Source organism: Papio anubis, chromosome 20, assembly GCF_008728515.1.
Source record: "Papio anubis isolate 15944 chromosome 20, Panubis1.0, whole genome shotgun sequence".
Classification (NCBI taxonomy): Eukaryota; Metazoa; Chordata; class Mammalia; order Primates; family Cercopithecidae; genus Papio; species Papio anubis.
The window spans coordinates 2,888,770-2,904,187 of record NC_044995.1 but is presented as its reverse complement, the minus strand read 5'-3'; the positions used below and the strand labels follow the sequence as shown (position 1 = coordinate 2,904,187).

At 52.9% G+C, this 15,418-nt stretch overlaps 1 protein-coding gene across 2 annotated transcripts; it reads right to left on the bottom strand.

Moving 5' to 3' along the window:
* Positions 1 to 699: 699 nt before the first annotated feature.
* On the bottom strand, positions 700 to 12,431 carry GPR4 (G protein-coupled receptor 4). Of its 2 annotated transcripts, none has more exons than XM_003915727.3 (2): positions 12,292 to 12,431; positions 700 to 2,752 (listed from the first exon to the last, which is right to left on the bottom strand). In XM_003915727.3, exon 2 carries the CDS (start codon positions 1,918 to 1,920, stop codon positions 832 to 834), a length of 1,089 nt encoding a protein of 362 aa, XP_003915776.2. In that variant the 5' UTR covers positions 1,921 to 2,752; positions 12,292 to 12,431; the 3' UTR covers positions 700 to 831. The 2 variants fall into 2 exon arrangements, with proteins under 2 accessions (XP_003915776.2, XP_009193009.2); XM_009194745.2 differs by lacking the exon at positions 12,292 to 12,431 and adding an exon at positions 9,564 to 9,617.
* Positions 12,432 to 15,418: the final 2,987 nt, after the last annotated feature.

The window sequence follows — 15,418 nt, the reverse complement described above, 5'->3', positions numbered from 1 at the left end:
TTCTTCCCAAACCTTCCTGCATCACTCCTCCAGGCAGTCTGCCCTGATTGCCCTTCACTTGAGTTCTGACATTCTCCCTCTTCATCCCCAGTCCTGACTTGGAGATCGCTGTTTATCCAGAAACTTAGAATTGCTGTCTTACGTTCTCTCCCCTGTATGACCAGGGGCTTTACAAACATAATGACTCTATATCCTCTGTATTTCTCCTTCCACTTTCTCCCTGAGTCACAGACTTTAATCCACTTGTTGGAAAAAAAAAAATCTAACCTTCTCTATTTGTCTTTATTTTCTGGAAACCAAATGTTTGACTTAATTTATGTGGCCAGACATGGTGGCTCACATCTCTAATCCAAGCACTTTGGGAGGCCGAGGCAGGAGGATCTCTTGAGCCCAGGAGTTCAAGATCAGCCTGGGAAACATAGTGAGACTCCGTCTCTACAAAAGGTACAAAAATTAGCCAGGCATGGTGGCGCACATTTGTGGTCCCAGCTACTCGGGAGGCTGATGTGGATCTCTGGAGCCCAGGAGGTGGAAGCTGCAGTGAGCCACGATTGCACTACTGCACTCCAGCCTGGGTGACACAGCGAGACCCTGTCTCTAAAAATAATATTTACTCATCTCCTCCTCCAGGAGGCCTTCCACAACTGCCAAACTGTGATGGCATCTGGGAGCACAAAAGTTGACCAGCGACACACCAACCTCACTCTTCCTAAGTTCTTGTATTCTTATATTAACATAGCCCTTTTTCCATACAATTTGCATACACCAGACCAGGAGAGAAGGGACTGTGGGATGAGAGGGGAAAACTGGGGGTTCTGTGCCACACGGGGTTCACTGTGCTGGTGGCAGCATCTTCAGCTGCACCTGGTCCCCCTGGGAGGGCAGAGTGGCCGCCCAGCCGCCAGTCATGGCCTTGACTGTGCTGTTCCTCTTGGAGGTGAGTGGGGTCTCCAGGGTGAGTGAGGCGTTGGCCATCTCCTGGGGCTTGTCGCTGGCCAGAAAGCGGAGCAGGTTGTGCAGAGCCTTGGCCACGTCGCTGCGGGCACCCTCGTTGACCAGGCAGTAGAGGATGGGGTCCGCCACACAGTTGAGGCTGGTGAAAGCCAGTGAGCTGTGGTATGCAGAAAAGACGCGCTCCTCGAAGCCGCAGTCCCAGGGACGGCCCAGGTAGATGGCGCTGCGGGACAGCAAGAGCACGTGATAGGGCGCAAAGCAGACCAGCACGATGGCGATGAGGCTGAGGGCCAGCCGCTTGATCTTGGCCTTCTCCTGGCGCTCGGTGGACACGCTTCCTCGCACGGCACGCAGGATGCCCCGGTACGACAGCAGCATGAGCGCCCACGGAAAGAGGAAACCCACGAAGACCCGATAGAGGTTCATCCAGGCCACCCAGCCTTCCATGGGGAACTTCTCAAAGCAGAAGGTGTGATTGTAGCGGTCTCGGAAGAGCTCGTCATGGAACAGGGGCGCCGAGTTGGCGCCCAGCTCGGTGGCCCAGACCACGGAGCTCACGGCCACGGCGGTCTTGACGCGGCGCAGGCGGGCGAAGCGGAGTGGGTGGGCCACGGCCAGGTAACGGTCCACCGAGATGCAGCACAGGAAGGCGATGCTGATGTAGATGTTGGTGTAGAAGATGAACCCGAAGAGCTTGCAGGACCCGGGGCCGTGGATCCAGTTGTCATGGTGCAGGAAGTAGTCCACCCACAGCGGCAGGGTGCAGATGTACAGCAGGTCCGCGATGCTGAGGTTCATCAGGTAGACGCCCAGCTCGTTGCGCTGTTGCACCTGGCGGTAGGCCGCCCACAGAGCCAGGCAGTTGGTGGGCAGCCCCACGCCGATGACGAAGATGTAGAGGGATGGCGGAAAGAGGTGGTCCACAAGTGAGTCCACGTGGCAGCCCTCCCACGTGTGGTTGCCCATGGTGGGCACTTCGGCTTCTGGGACGCTTCCCCTGGCCCACGGGGGCTGTGGGGCCACGGGGAGCGGGAGGCCATGGGGCCCCCTGAGCCCCTTCCTTGGAGGCTCAGGGGAACATGGTGGGATGTAGTCTACAGGGAAGAGTTGAGGTCGGGTAGGCTGGGCTGGGCTGGGAAGGGCAGAGCTTGAGAGGGAAAAGTTGGAGGAGGGATGGAGTTATGACAGGAAGGAAGTCTGGAGGATGATGAGATTAATAAAGAGGTTTGTCAAGGAGGTTATGTATAGAGTTAATCAGGGTGTCAATGAGGGAGTATAGGGGTGATACAAAAATTGGTCTCGGGGAGTGTTTATGGAGGGGACGAAAGCATCACTGGGCAACCGTGAGAAGGAGATGTTTGCAGGGCAGTTAGGAAGTATGTGTAGCCATACTGAAGTAATAATGGCTGGGGGATGTTCTAGAAGATACAGGAAATACATGAGACAGTGTTGAGATAGGACACAGGGCAGTTAGGGAGTGTCGGAAAGTCCAGGCAATGCGGATGGGAGTGCTGGCATTTCCTAGGACCCCAGAAAGAAACACAGATAAGGTCACTAGTAAGGAGAACGTTCTAGAAAAGGAGGTGTCTGGCACAGGTTGGACAAAGACAAAAGGCTCAGTCTGGGGACTGCAGGAAGGAGTCTTAGGAAACAGGAAGCAGGTGAGTAAGGTCTAGATCAGAGATGAGTTTGGGGACAGAAGGGAAATTTGAATGGGGGCAGGGGAGGGACTCCAGATTGGTCCTGGTGGGGGCTGAGAGACTGGGATGAAGTCAGTTCACCGCTGACTTTGCAGTGCCTGTTGGGAGAGAGGACAACAGTGAGGGAGTCACGGACACTCTGACCTTCTTCTCCCCACACTCCTCACCATAATTGCTGTGGACTGCAGAGAGTGGACACCCCAACAATGCCTACTTGAGCCCCACCCTAAGCAACCACTCTCTGAGAACACAGATTTGAGGTTTCAGGCATATTTTTCCCCTGATAGATGTTAGAATAAAGACTCAACTCAGGCCAGGCACAGTGGCTCACGCCTGTAATCTCAACACTTTGAGAGGCTGAGGTGGGAGGATCGCTTGAGCCTAGGAGTTCAAGACCAGCCTGGGCAACGCAGTGAGACCCAGTCTCTACAAAAAGGAAAAATAAAAATATTAGCCAGGTGTAGTGGTGCATACCTGTAGTCCCAGCTATTGAGGACGCTGAGGTAGGAGGATCACTTGATCCCAGGGGATTCAGGCTACGTGAGCTATAATTGCACCACTGCACTCCAGCTTGGGCAACAGAATGAGACCCTTTCTCAAAAAAACAAAAAACAAACAAACAAAAGGCTGGGTGCAGTGGCTCACACCTGTAATCCCAGCACTTTGGGAGGCCGAGGCGGGTGGATCATGAGGTCAGGAGTTCAAGACCAGCCCGGCCAACATGGTGAAACCCTGTCTCCACTAAAAATACAAAAGTTAGCCACGTGTGGTTGTGTGTGCCTGTAATCCCAGCTACTGAGGAGGCTGAGGCAGAAGAACTGCTTGAAACCAAAAGGCGGAGGTTGCAGTGAGCCGAGATCACGCCACTGTACTCCAGCCTGGGCAAAAGAGTGAAACTCTGTCAAACAAAGAAAAGAAAAAAAGAAAAAGAAAAAAGACAGAGAAAAAAGGGAAAAAAGTCCCAACTCATATTTTAGCACTTTCTTGCAGAAGCCCTGTAAAACTGGCACAGGTATCACATCATGCTTCAGGAAATGCCAGACTAGTCTAACTCTATCATGTCACAGACAGAGAGAAGGGGCCCAGAGAGGCTGAGTCACCTCCCTAAGGATGCACAGCATGGAAGCAATAGGACCAGGGCTGGGGCCAGCCTCCCTCTCCTTACCCAGGAATCCCATTCTTGTCAACAAGGATAATAACAGCAAACGTCAATCGAGCCCTACTACATAGCAGATCCCATTCCAGGCATTTTTACGCATATTATTTCTTTGTATTTATTTATTTTTTGAGACAGGGTCTTGGTCTTTCATCCAGACTAGAATGCAATAGCATGATCACAGCCCACGGCAGCCTCAACCTCCTGGGCTCCTAGTGATCCTCCTGCCTCAGCCTCCCAAGTAGCTGGGAACACAGGCATGCACCACCATAGTATAGATGGAGGTCTTCCTGTGTTGCCCAGGCAGGCCTCGAACTCCTGATCTCAAGAGATCCTCCCCTGTAATCCCAGCACTTTGGGAGGCTGAGGCGGGTGGATCATGAGGTCAAGAGATCGAAACCATCCTGGCCAAAATAGTGAAACCCTGTCTCTACTAAAAATACAAAAATTAGCTAAACGTGGTGACACGCACCTGTAGTCCCAGCTACTCGGTAGGCTGAGGCAGAAGAATCGCTTGAACCTGGGAGGTGGAGGTTGCAGTGAGCCGAGATCACACCATTGCACTCCAGCCTGGGTGATAGAGTCAGACTCCGTCTCAAAAAAAAAAAAAAAAAGAAAGAAAAGAGAGATCCTTCCACCTTGGCCTCCCAAAGTGCTAGGATTACAGCAGTGAGCCACCATGCTTGGCCGATTTATGGATATTATTTCACTGAAATTTTCAAGACTCCTATGAGAAAAGTAGTTGTTCTTCCTCTTTGACAAACTGAGGCACAGAGCTGTTCCGAGACCTGTCCAAGGTCCTGATGTCTAGAGTGCGGCCATCGCCGCTCTCAGTCCTCGTCTCCAGCCTGTGCTTCATTTTCCACCCCAGAATAACTGGACTAGCCAGATACAGTGGCTCATGCCTGTAATCCCAGCACTTTGGGAAGCCAAGGCAGGAGGATCGTCTGAGGTCAGGAGTCCGAGACCAGCCTGGCCAACGTGGTGAAACCCTGTCTCTACTAAAAATACAAAAATTAGCTGGGCATGGTGGCACGTGCCTGTAATCCCAGCTACTCGGGATGCTGAGGCAAGAGGATTGCTTGAGCCCAGGAGGTAGAGGTTGCAGTGAGCTGAGATAGCACCACTGCACTCCAGCCTGGGAGACAAGAGACTCCGTCTCAAAAAAAAAAAAAAAAAAAGAAGGACTGGCACGGTGGCTCACGCCTGTAATCCCAGCCCTTTGGGAGGCCAAGGCAGGTGGATCACCTGAGGTCGGGAGTTCAGGACCAGCCTGAGCAACATGGAAACATGGAGAAGCCCTGTCTCTACTAAAAATACAAAATCAGCCCGGTGTGGTGGCGCATGCCTGTAATCCCAGCTACTTGGGAGGCTGAGGTGGGAGAATTGCTTGAACCCGGGAGGCAGAGGTTGCAGTGTGCTGAGATGGCGCCATTGCACTGCAGCCTGGGCAACAAGAGCGAACTCCATCTCACAAAAAAAAAAAAAAAAAAAAAAAGAATAACTGGACAGAAAAGGGTCCTGGGCTGCCAGTGGGGACTGGGAACCAAAGCTGCAGAGGAGTAAGGGAAAGGGGAGAGTCAGGAGTTGCTGGGAACAGTCAAGGTCAGGGTCAAGGTCAGGGAGCATGGGGAAGCCCTGGGGTTAGCGCCAGCAGTCTCCTCCCTCGGGGACCACTCCCTTCACTGTCTCTGCCCTTCCCCCCCCCAATTTTCCTGAGTGAGAACCTTGAGCCTGCCACCCATTTTGTTCTGGGAAGATCTGCACACACAGGGTAAAGGATATTCATGGACCAAGCCCGTGTCATCAACCCCAGAGAGAAGCGGAGCCAAGTCCAGAGTCACAGGCAGCCTCAGGAGCCATTCCATCTAGGGAGTCTTTTGGTTTAGTTATTTTGGATATGAAGCCGGTTTTTTTTTTTCCCAACAAGATCTTAACCAGAAACCAATCTAAAACAGTGAAAAGGGTGAGCTGCTAGCTGCTCTGGTGAAACGAGGTGGGGTGGAGTGGCCACCTCTGAAGAATCCCCAGGATGCACTTTTAAAACATTTTTTTTTTTTTTTTGAGATGGAGTCTCTTCAGCTGCCCAGGCTGGAGTGCAGTGGTGTGATCTCGGCTCTTCCTGAAAGCCCAGCCCCGGGTTCACGCCATATCTTCCTGCCTCAGCCTCCTGAGAAGCTGGGACTACAGGCGCCTCGGCCACCTCACGCTGGCTAATTTTTGTATTTTTAGTAGAGACGGGATTTCAACTCTTAGCCAGGATAGTTCGATCTCCTGACCTGGATCCGCCGGCCGGCCCTGGCAAGTGCTGGGATTACAGGCGTGAGCCACCAAGGGCCTGCCTTAAAACATTTTTAAATGGAGTTTACAGAAGTCTATTGACCAGATGAGGAAACCGAGCCCCAGAGAGGGGAAGGAAGGAGGTCCATGGGAGTCTCCCAGATGCCAGAGCATCTTTCCATGGGAAAGTCCTCTCGGCTCCATCTCCCCAGTGCTTCCTGAATCTGTGTGCGTCTCTCTCAAACACCTGCCACTGTCCACTCTGCGTCAGTGTCAGCATCATCGCTCGCTGGGATCATTGCAGTAGCATTACCATTGCTTTTCTGGGCTGCTACTCTGACTTCCTTCAAATCACTTCCCATATGGCAGCCAGAAAGATCTTTTCTTTTTTTTTTTTTTTGAGACGAAGTTTCGCTCTTGTCACCCGGGCTGGAGTGCAATGGCCTGATCTTGGCTCACCGCAACCTCTGCCTCCCGGGTTCAAGTGATTCTCCTGCCCCTTCCTCCAGACTAGCTGGGATTACAGGCATGAGCCACCATGCTGAGCTAATTTTGTATTTTTAGTACAGACAGGGTTTCTCCATGTTGGTCAGGCTGGTCTCCAACTCCCAACTCAGGTAATCTGCCCGTGTTGGCCTCCCAAAGTGCTGGGATTACAGGCGTGAGCCACCGCACCCAGCCAAGATCTTTCTAACATGAAAATCAGTTCTTTTTTTTTTTTTTTTTTTGACAGGGTCTCACTCTGTCATGCAGTGTTGCAATCTTCACTCATTGCAGTCTTGACCTCATGGGCTCAAGCGGTCCTCCCACCTCAGGCTCCTAAGTAGCTGGGACTACAGATGTGTGCCACCACACCTGGCTAATTTTTCTATTTTTTGTAGAGATGGGGTTTCCCCATGTTGCCCAAGCCAGTCTACAACTCCTGGGCTCAGATGATCTTCCTGCCTTGGCCTTCCGAAGTGCTGGGATTACAGGCATGAGCACCTGGCCTAGTTCTTGTTACTTCCCTGCTTGAAACCCTCCAGTGGCTTCTAAATGGACTTGCGGTAAAATCTAGCCTCCTCATCCGGAGTCACAAGGCTCTGTCTGACCTGCTGGGGCAGCCTAGCCAATCTCACCCACCTCTCCTTCCTGCCTCACCAGGCTCAAGGCCACTGACCTTCTTTCCAGCCTCAAACCTTTGCACATTTACCATACTCTCCATCTGGAATGCTTTTTTTTGGAGACAGAGTCTTCCTCTGTTGCCCAGGCTGGAGTGCAGTGGCACAATCTCGGCTCACTGCAACCTCTGCCACCTGGGTTCAAGTGATTCTCCTGCCTTGGCCTCCCGAGTAGCTGGGATTACAGGTGTGCACCACCATGCCCAGCTAATTTTTGTATTTTTAGTAGAGATGGAGTTTTACCATGTTAGCCAGGCTGGTCTCGAACTCCTGGCCTCGAGTGATCCACCCACCTTGGCCTCTCAAAGTGCTGGGATTATAGATGTGAGCCAGTCCTCTTCCTTCAGATAGTCTGAGTAGCTCCGTTCCCTCCTTCACTTCCTCAGGAGTCCCTCTCCACTCAGTCCCCGAATCTCCCCTGCCCCAGGACCCTCTCCTCACATCACCTTGTGTCTTGTTTGTGTCTGACTGTCTAGAATATGTATTCCAGGAGGGCAGAGACTCTGTGTGTCTTGTTGACTGTTGCATCCCTAGCACCCAGGACAGGCCCAGCATACAGTAGGTGCTCAATAAATTACCAAGGTCATGGTCAGGGAGCACGGAGCCATTTGCCAATGGCAGAAACCATTCCAGAAGCTTTGTAGAGGCCAGAGGCATAGAGTAAAAACATATTCTCTGCCCATGAGGCTGCCCCACCCCACCCCAGGCTCAAACAAGGGCATGGGGAGGAGGGGGAAGGGAGGGAGAGGAGTGGGTTCCCAGGGGAAGAGGTGGACAGGGGAGAGCTGGAAAGGGCAGGATCTATCCGCTTCTTAATTGACTTTGAAAGGTCAGGGCTGAGTCCTGCTCAGTAAGTCCTGCCCCCTGTGGGGTCCTCAGCGGCCGAGCTGCCTCCCTCGCCTCAGACTCCTGGGCAGAAGCTTGTGGGTCCTGTGGAGATGGAATGGGTGGGGGCGTACTCTGGGCTGGAACAGTGCGATCCAGTCCCTCCCTTTCATTAGAAACCTCCCACCCAGGCCAAGTCACTCAAAATATCTCCCTCCCCTCTCCTCTGCCCTCTCTCTCCCCATCTCTCTGCCCCTAGTCTCTCCCTTCCTCCTGTGACATTTAAAGAATTACGTCTCCAGGAGCCTCAGTCTCCCCTTCTGTGAAAGGGGGCACAGCCTTTATACTCATCACATCACAGACTGGAACGTCCTTGCAAGAATGCGGTATCAGCTCCAAAACGTGCAGGATTTGAACAATTATTATTATTCCACCGGGACTAGGGGGTTGAGACAAGAAATGAACCAGTTCTTCATGGCAGGAGGCACCCACCAAGGGCTAGAAGTCCCCTTTGCCCCACTTTCTGTGACCCTCAGCGCTCTGCTGACCCGGGCAGGAAACATTTCCGGCAGCCAGAGGAGGAAATACACTTCCCATTGCTAATTTCCTCGAGGGGGAACCGGTCTATTCTCACCACTCCTTCCTCCCACCCCTCCTCCCCAACCTGCTGGCATCTTGGGGATGGTGGACATGGGGGGAGGGGTGCCCAGACAGCCCTCTCTTCTTCCCCACGTGAGATGTGCCCAACGTGGAAACCCCAAAAGTCAGCATGGAACGTCAGACTCTTAGAATGCCACAGTGCAGCCGACGTGTATGTGACAGCTGCGGGTGCGAGGCTATTTTTGACCCCTTCCTGGTACAGATGGGGAAATCGAGGCCCGCAGTAGCAAGGCAGTTGTCTAACTCACTTGATGTGTCAAGACTGGGCAAACCTCCTGTCGCTCTTAACTAAACAGCTTCCCTTCCCCTGAGGTTTTTCTCTTCACTCTCTGAACTTCTGTAATTTTTCTCAAGTCTTTCTGAGCATCTCTGGCCCCTCTGAGAACCTACTGGAAGGTATGACCTTCTCCCCACAAAAAAAGCAAGCGACCTTCCATCACCTGCTCCCCATAACCCCGTTCCCCTTCCAGGACCCTCTCTGGTTCTAAGTTCTGCCCCTTACTTAGGCTCTGTTGAGGGGGTGAACCCCCAAATCTCACAGTCCACAAGAAGCTCCCCTTGTCTGTCCCACAGGCCCCCACTCCTTGGGTCCCTGCTGGCCCCTTCCAGAGGGTTGGGGGGAAGAGAAATATATCCAAGATTGGAGCGATAGTGGGATGGGAAAGACTAGGAGGACCCAGCCCCCCACCCCACTTTAGCAGCCTCGGCTGCTGCATCCTGCCAGCCACCCCAAAACCCAGCAAAGCTGAAAAACTTGGAGGATTTCGAGGACAAGAGGGTGAAGTGCTACAGCCCCCCGCATCCCCCAGCACCCCTCAGCTCACTCACCGGCCTTGTCCCCGATGCCACCAGGCTATCTCACCTCCCCCTTTTCCTCCTCTGTGGGCTCCTGCTCCCCCGCCTTCCCCCAGCAGCCCCAGGGGACCGGCCAGCTCCGGTCTGCTCATTAGGGACGAAATGTGATCACCGGTCCTCGCTCCCCACCTGGTGCCCTGGCGGCCGGCGGAAACCAGGGGGCAATCGGGCCACCCTAACCGCCCCACTGCACCTCAGTATCCCCGTTTCAACCTAGGGGGTCTCTGTGTCCCCCACGCCCACACTGCCCATTAGGGATACCAGTCCTTAGACTGCCTCTCTGACGTTCTAGGTCCCTACGGTTCTGCAATCTTCAGGTTCTATCCTTAGTTCACTTCGCAGTTGAATGTTCTATTATAACATTCTAGAGCATTACTCTTCTTTCATTCTATTTATTACATCGTGGCTTTGTAAGTACCTACCCTAAGTTTCCAATATTCTAGGAGTGTCACATTCCAAGATTCGAAAGTTCTATTGTTAGAACATGCTATGATTTTTTTAAGCATTCTATGACTTTCATAATCTATTATTAAACCGTCAGTGATTTTTATCTTTCCCCAGCAAACAGGAATACGTATTTCCCTTTTCTCTTTTACAGAAATGGGAACGTACACTAAATACGGTGAGCCCCACTTCCTTTTCTTTCCCCCCTTCTCTCGCCTGCTTTTGAACATTCCAGCAGCCTGATTTCTAAGATTGTGCAGAATTCTAAGAAACTATGGATTCACAGAGGGAAGAGAGGGGCATGTTAGTCACCACCTCCACCTGGCTCCTAAATTCTCACCACCTGGGGGTGACATGAGATATCCAGGCCGCCTCTCTACCCTTTCCCTAGTGGGCCTAGCCTCAGCCCTCCCCGCTCACACCAGCTGAGTTATTATTTGTCTAGACACAAACCAAATTATAGGCCCTGTCCCCGAGGGAACGGTGGGCTCCAGGCGGAGGGTCAGGAGACTGAAGCTGGAGTTAATCCCGGTTCCCCTCCACCTCCCTCCTTCTCTTCCCGAAACTCCACCCCTTCCACCCAAACCAACTCTTGCCCCTCTCCCTCCCCACCACCATGGTTTTGGAAATATTTTCTCTCCTCTGCTTCTAAAACCCTCTCTTCTGGATTCCAGCCATTTCTACTCACCCTGGCATCTCTCCCTCCTCATTGAGAAGACCTCTTTCCCCAAATTAATCTGGCTTAGTGGTAGAAGAAGAAGCCAGCTCTCTGGATTTGGGCTTCGGTTGAAAACTGGGGTCCCAACCCTCCAGCCTGGCACTGACTCACTGTGGGGACTTCTGCTCTTGGGCCTCAGTTTCTCCATCTATAAAATGGGGGTGGGGGGAGTTGGCCTAGGTGGCTCTGCAAACCCTTTCCAACTCTCAGCTGCCATCACTGAAATGTGCCAAGATTTCAACACTCCTCTTTTTGGATTGAAGGACTCCAGTATCCCCAGGACCTTTCATTGGAAGGATCTGGAATTTCCAGGCCTCCCCTCTGATCCTTCTTCCATCTGGGCCCTTCCATTAAAAGATATTCACGTTCAAGGTTCTTGATCATATGATTCCCAGGGTTCCAGGGGCCCCCATGGGACTCTTATCCTCTTCAGCTGGAATTCCCCCAGAAAAGAAAACCTCCTCATCCTCACCCCAAACCTGAAGTCAAGTTCATCTACAGAGACAGATCTGGGGGCGGGTGCCCCCTTGGTGGGTTCAGGAGGAGGGGTGCTGATGATGGGCTCTGGAGGGGGCACTGGGGGGTGTGGCCCCATCTTCTCCACTTCTGCCCCAAACAAATTCCCCAATGCACATCCAGCCCGAGTGCGCACACCCACATCCCACAACCGATGCCTCCCAGACATTCTGGGGCTGTTCCTCAGCCTAGTTTGGGAGGAGGGGTTGTCCAGTTCCCCGGGGGGAGAGTGAGGCGGAAGCAGGAAAGAGTTAACGGTGACCCAGCCAAATCCTGGAAGAGAGGAAGTAGGCGAGGAAGTTCACCCCCCAGCCAGGAATTCCTGAAATTGGCGGGCGGGGTGGGTGCGACTTCTGGGGCAGTGGGGTGGCTCCGGGAAGAGGGCGCTGGGGTCAGGGTGTCACTTAGAGTCCTCCTGCCCCAGGTCACAAGCCTCCTGCCCTCTACTCCCAAGCAGCTTCCCAGCCCAGAGGAAAGTTCCGGGATGCGGAGGATTTGGAAGGAGAGAAGACAGAGCAGAAGGTGCCAAAACAGGGTTATAAGAGACGGAGAGACAGAGACAGGGCAATAGAGAGAGACGGAGAGACATGAAGGGAGAGAGCAAAGAGATACACAGAGACAGGGAGAGATGGAGATAGAGGCAGAGACATCCACAGAGGTCCCACAACAGATGGGGGAGAGGCAGAGGCAGGGACAGAGGAAGGTGGGACCCAGAGACAGAGAGACAGAGACAGACGGAGACAGACGGAGACCGGAGAGGCAGAGATCAAGAAACTGACAGAGACATCCAGAGACACAGAAAGAAAGACAGGTCCAGAGGCAGAGGGACCACAGACACAGACATCAGGCGGGAGTTGGAGACAGACGCAGAGCCAGGGAGAGCAACAGAGGGGGCGGGCACCGAGACGGCGCGGGAGACTGAGGCAGCCCCAGAAGGGGCGGGGAGGAGCGGTCCCGCCAAGAGCAGGGCAACCTAGTGAGACCTCGCAGCATCGCGGGGGCCGGGGAGGGCCCGGCACTCACCTGCGCGCGGCGACTGGACGGGGCGGGCGGCGGCACCTCTCTCGGCTGCGTCCGGGTCTCCGGTCTGAACGACGGCGCGGGGACCCAGCGGATGCCCCCGCGGGGCAGAACAGCGGCTACTCCTCCCGGCCCCCGGGCCTGAGCCGTCAGCTGAGGCCCCGCCCCGGTCAGGCCCGCCCCCATTAACCCCACCACTGCCGCTGCCCCTTAACCCCTTTCATACCACCCCATTCAACACCTCCAGCCCCCGGTGAGGCTCATCTGCTGCTGGAACACCCCCTAGTCCTTCCAAGTCCCCAGCTGGAAGGTCCCCTCTCTCGAACCACACACCCCCAACTTTATCAGGCCCTCAGCTATGGGAAGAGGAGGCCCCCCGCTACTGACCTTCCCTGAGTTGAGCCATTTCCTCCCGTAGAGACCCCAGGCCTCAGTCATTCATCTTCTGGCCGTTAACCTTCTGCATCTTCCGCCGGTAGGAGGGGGAGAACAAAGGGTTCTGTTAGGTCCCCAACTCCAAAGTCAGGGCCACCCCTAGAAGGAGCTCTGGGGTTGCACTTCCAGCCTGCCTCTTGGTCAGACCTTAGGCTAGTGACATCTCCGTGCCCCAGTTTCCTCTTTGAAACAAGGTGGTCACTCATGGTGCCTGCTTGCTTCCTTCCTTCTTTGCTTTGCTTTGCTTTTTTCTTTCTTTTCTTTCTTTTGAGAGGGAGTAATGCTCTGTTGCCCAGACTGGAGTGCAGTGGCACAATCTTGTCTCACTGCAATCTCCACCTCCCAGGTTCAAGCAATTCTCCTGCCTTGGCCTCCCAAGTAGCTGGGATTACAGGTGTGCACCACCATGCCCGGCTAATTTTTGTATTTTTAATAGAGATGGGGTTTCACCATGTTGGCCAGGCTGGTCTCGAACTCCTAAGCTCAAGCTATCTGCCCACCTCAGCCTCCAAAAAGTGTTGGGATTACAGGTGTGAGCCACCGTGCCCGACGTCTTTTTTTCTTTTGCCCAGTCTGGAATGCAATGGCACTATCATGGTTCCCTGTAGCCTCAACCTTCCAGGCTCAAGTGATCCTCCCACCTCAGCCTCCTGAGTTGCTGGGACCATAGGCATGCGCCACCACAGCTGGCCAATTTTTAAACAATTTTTTTCTACAGACAGGGGTCTCACTATGTCTAGGCTGGTCTCAAACTCCTGGGCTCAAGCCATCCTCCTGCTTTGGCCTCCCAAAGTGCTGGGATTATAAGACTGAGCCACCGAGGCCGGTCATCATGGTCCTTTTCTCTTGGGGGTTTCATTTCATTGTGTCAATGCTATCAAGGCTGTAAAATACACCAACCAAACCTCAACACTCCCCATCTTTCTCTGCCTCACTTTCCCCCTACCCTTTGGTGAAGGTGACATTCTCCGTCTCCCTTATTTTTTTCTAGTTGTCTGCCTTCCTACCAGGAGGAGTGTCATTTTTGTGTCTGGCTTGTTTACTGTTGCATGTCTGTTGCCTACAAGACAGCTGGGCAGGTGATAGGTGTGAAATACATTGTTTTCAGGCTGGGCACGGTGGCTCACGCCTGTAATCCCAGCACTTTGGGAGGCCAAGGCAGGCAAATCACGAGGTCAGGAGATCGAGACCATCCTGGCTAACACAGTGAAACCCCGTCTCTACTAAAAATACAAAAAAATTAGCTGGGTGTGGTGGTGGGCGCCTGTGGTCCCAGCTACTCCGGAGGCTGAGGCAGGAGAATGGCAAGAACCCGGGAGGTGGAGCTTGCAGTGAGCTGAAATCGCGCCACTGCACTCCAGCCTGGGCAACAGAGCAAGACTCCATCTCAAAGAAAAAAAAGAAAAAAATACACTGTTTTCAGGGAGTGAACAAATGAATGATAAGTGCTCCTAAAACATTAGCTTATTTTTATTTTTGACTTTACATCTTTCATAAACTAATCATGAGAATTCATTATTGGTTAAGGGACCTCAGATAGACGTGGCATACAACACTAAAAAATGATAGCTGTCGGCCGGGCACGGTGGCTCAAGCCTGTAATCCCAGCACTTTGGGAGGCCGAGACGGGCGGATCACGAGGTCAGGAGATCGAGACCATCCTGGCTAATATGGTGAAACCCCGTCTCAACTAAAAAATACAAAAAACTAGCCAGGCGAGGTGGCGGGCGCCTGTAGTCCCAGCTACTCGGGAGGCTGAGGCAGGAGAATGGCGTAAACCCGGGAGGCGGAGCTTGTAGTGAGCTGAGATCCGGCCACTGCACCCCAGCCTAGGTGACAGAGCCAGACTCCGTCTCAACAACAACAACAACAAAAAAATGATAGCTGTCAGGTTTGATTTTTTTTTTTTTTTTTGAGACAGAGTCTTGCTGTGCCCAGGCTGGAGTGCAAGGACATGATCTCAGCTCACTGCAACCTCCTCCTCCCGGGTACAGGTGATTCTCCTGTCTCAGCCTCTTGTAGCTGGGAATATCAGCATGAACCACCACACCCAGCTTTTTTTTTTTTTTTTTTTTTTTTTTTTTTTTTTAGTAGAGACACGGTTTCACCATGTTGACCAGGCTGGTCTCGAACTCCTGACCTCAGGTGATCTGCCCACCTCGGCCTCCCAAAGTGCTGGAATTACAGGCATGGGCCATGGTGCCCAGCTTGTTTTTTGTTTTTTTGAGACAGAGTCTTGCTCTGTCCCCCAGGCTGGAGTGCCATTGTACCATCACGGCTCACTGCAACCTCCACCTCCCAGGTTCAAGTGATTATCCTGTCTCAGCCTCCCGAGTAGCTGGGACTACAGGTGCGTACCACCACACCTGGCTAATTTTTGTGTTTTTAGTAGAGACAGGTTTTCACCATGTTGGCCAGGTTGGTCTCGAACTCCTGACCTCAAGTGATCAGCATGCCTTGGCCTCCCAAAGTGCTGGGATTACAGGCGTGAGCCATCGTGCCTGGCTCTTTTTTGTTTATTTTTAAATTAAAATTAAAATGTAGGCCAGGTATGGTGGTTCATGCCTGTAATCCCATCACTTTAGGAGGCCAAAGCAGGGGGATCATTTGAAGCCAGGAGTTTGAGATCAACCTGGGCAACATAGCAAGACTCTGTCTCTACAGAAAAAAAATTTATTTTAACTAGCCAGCTAGG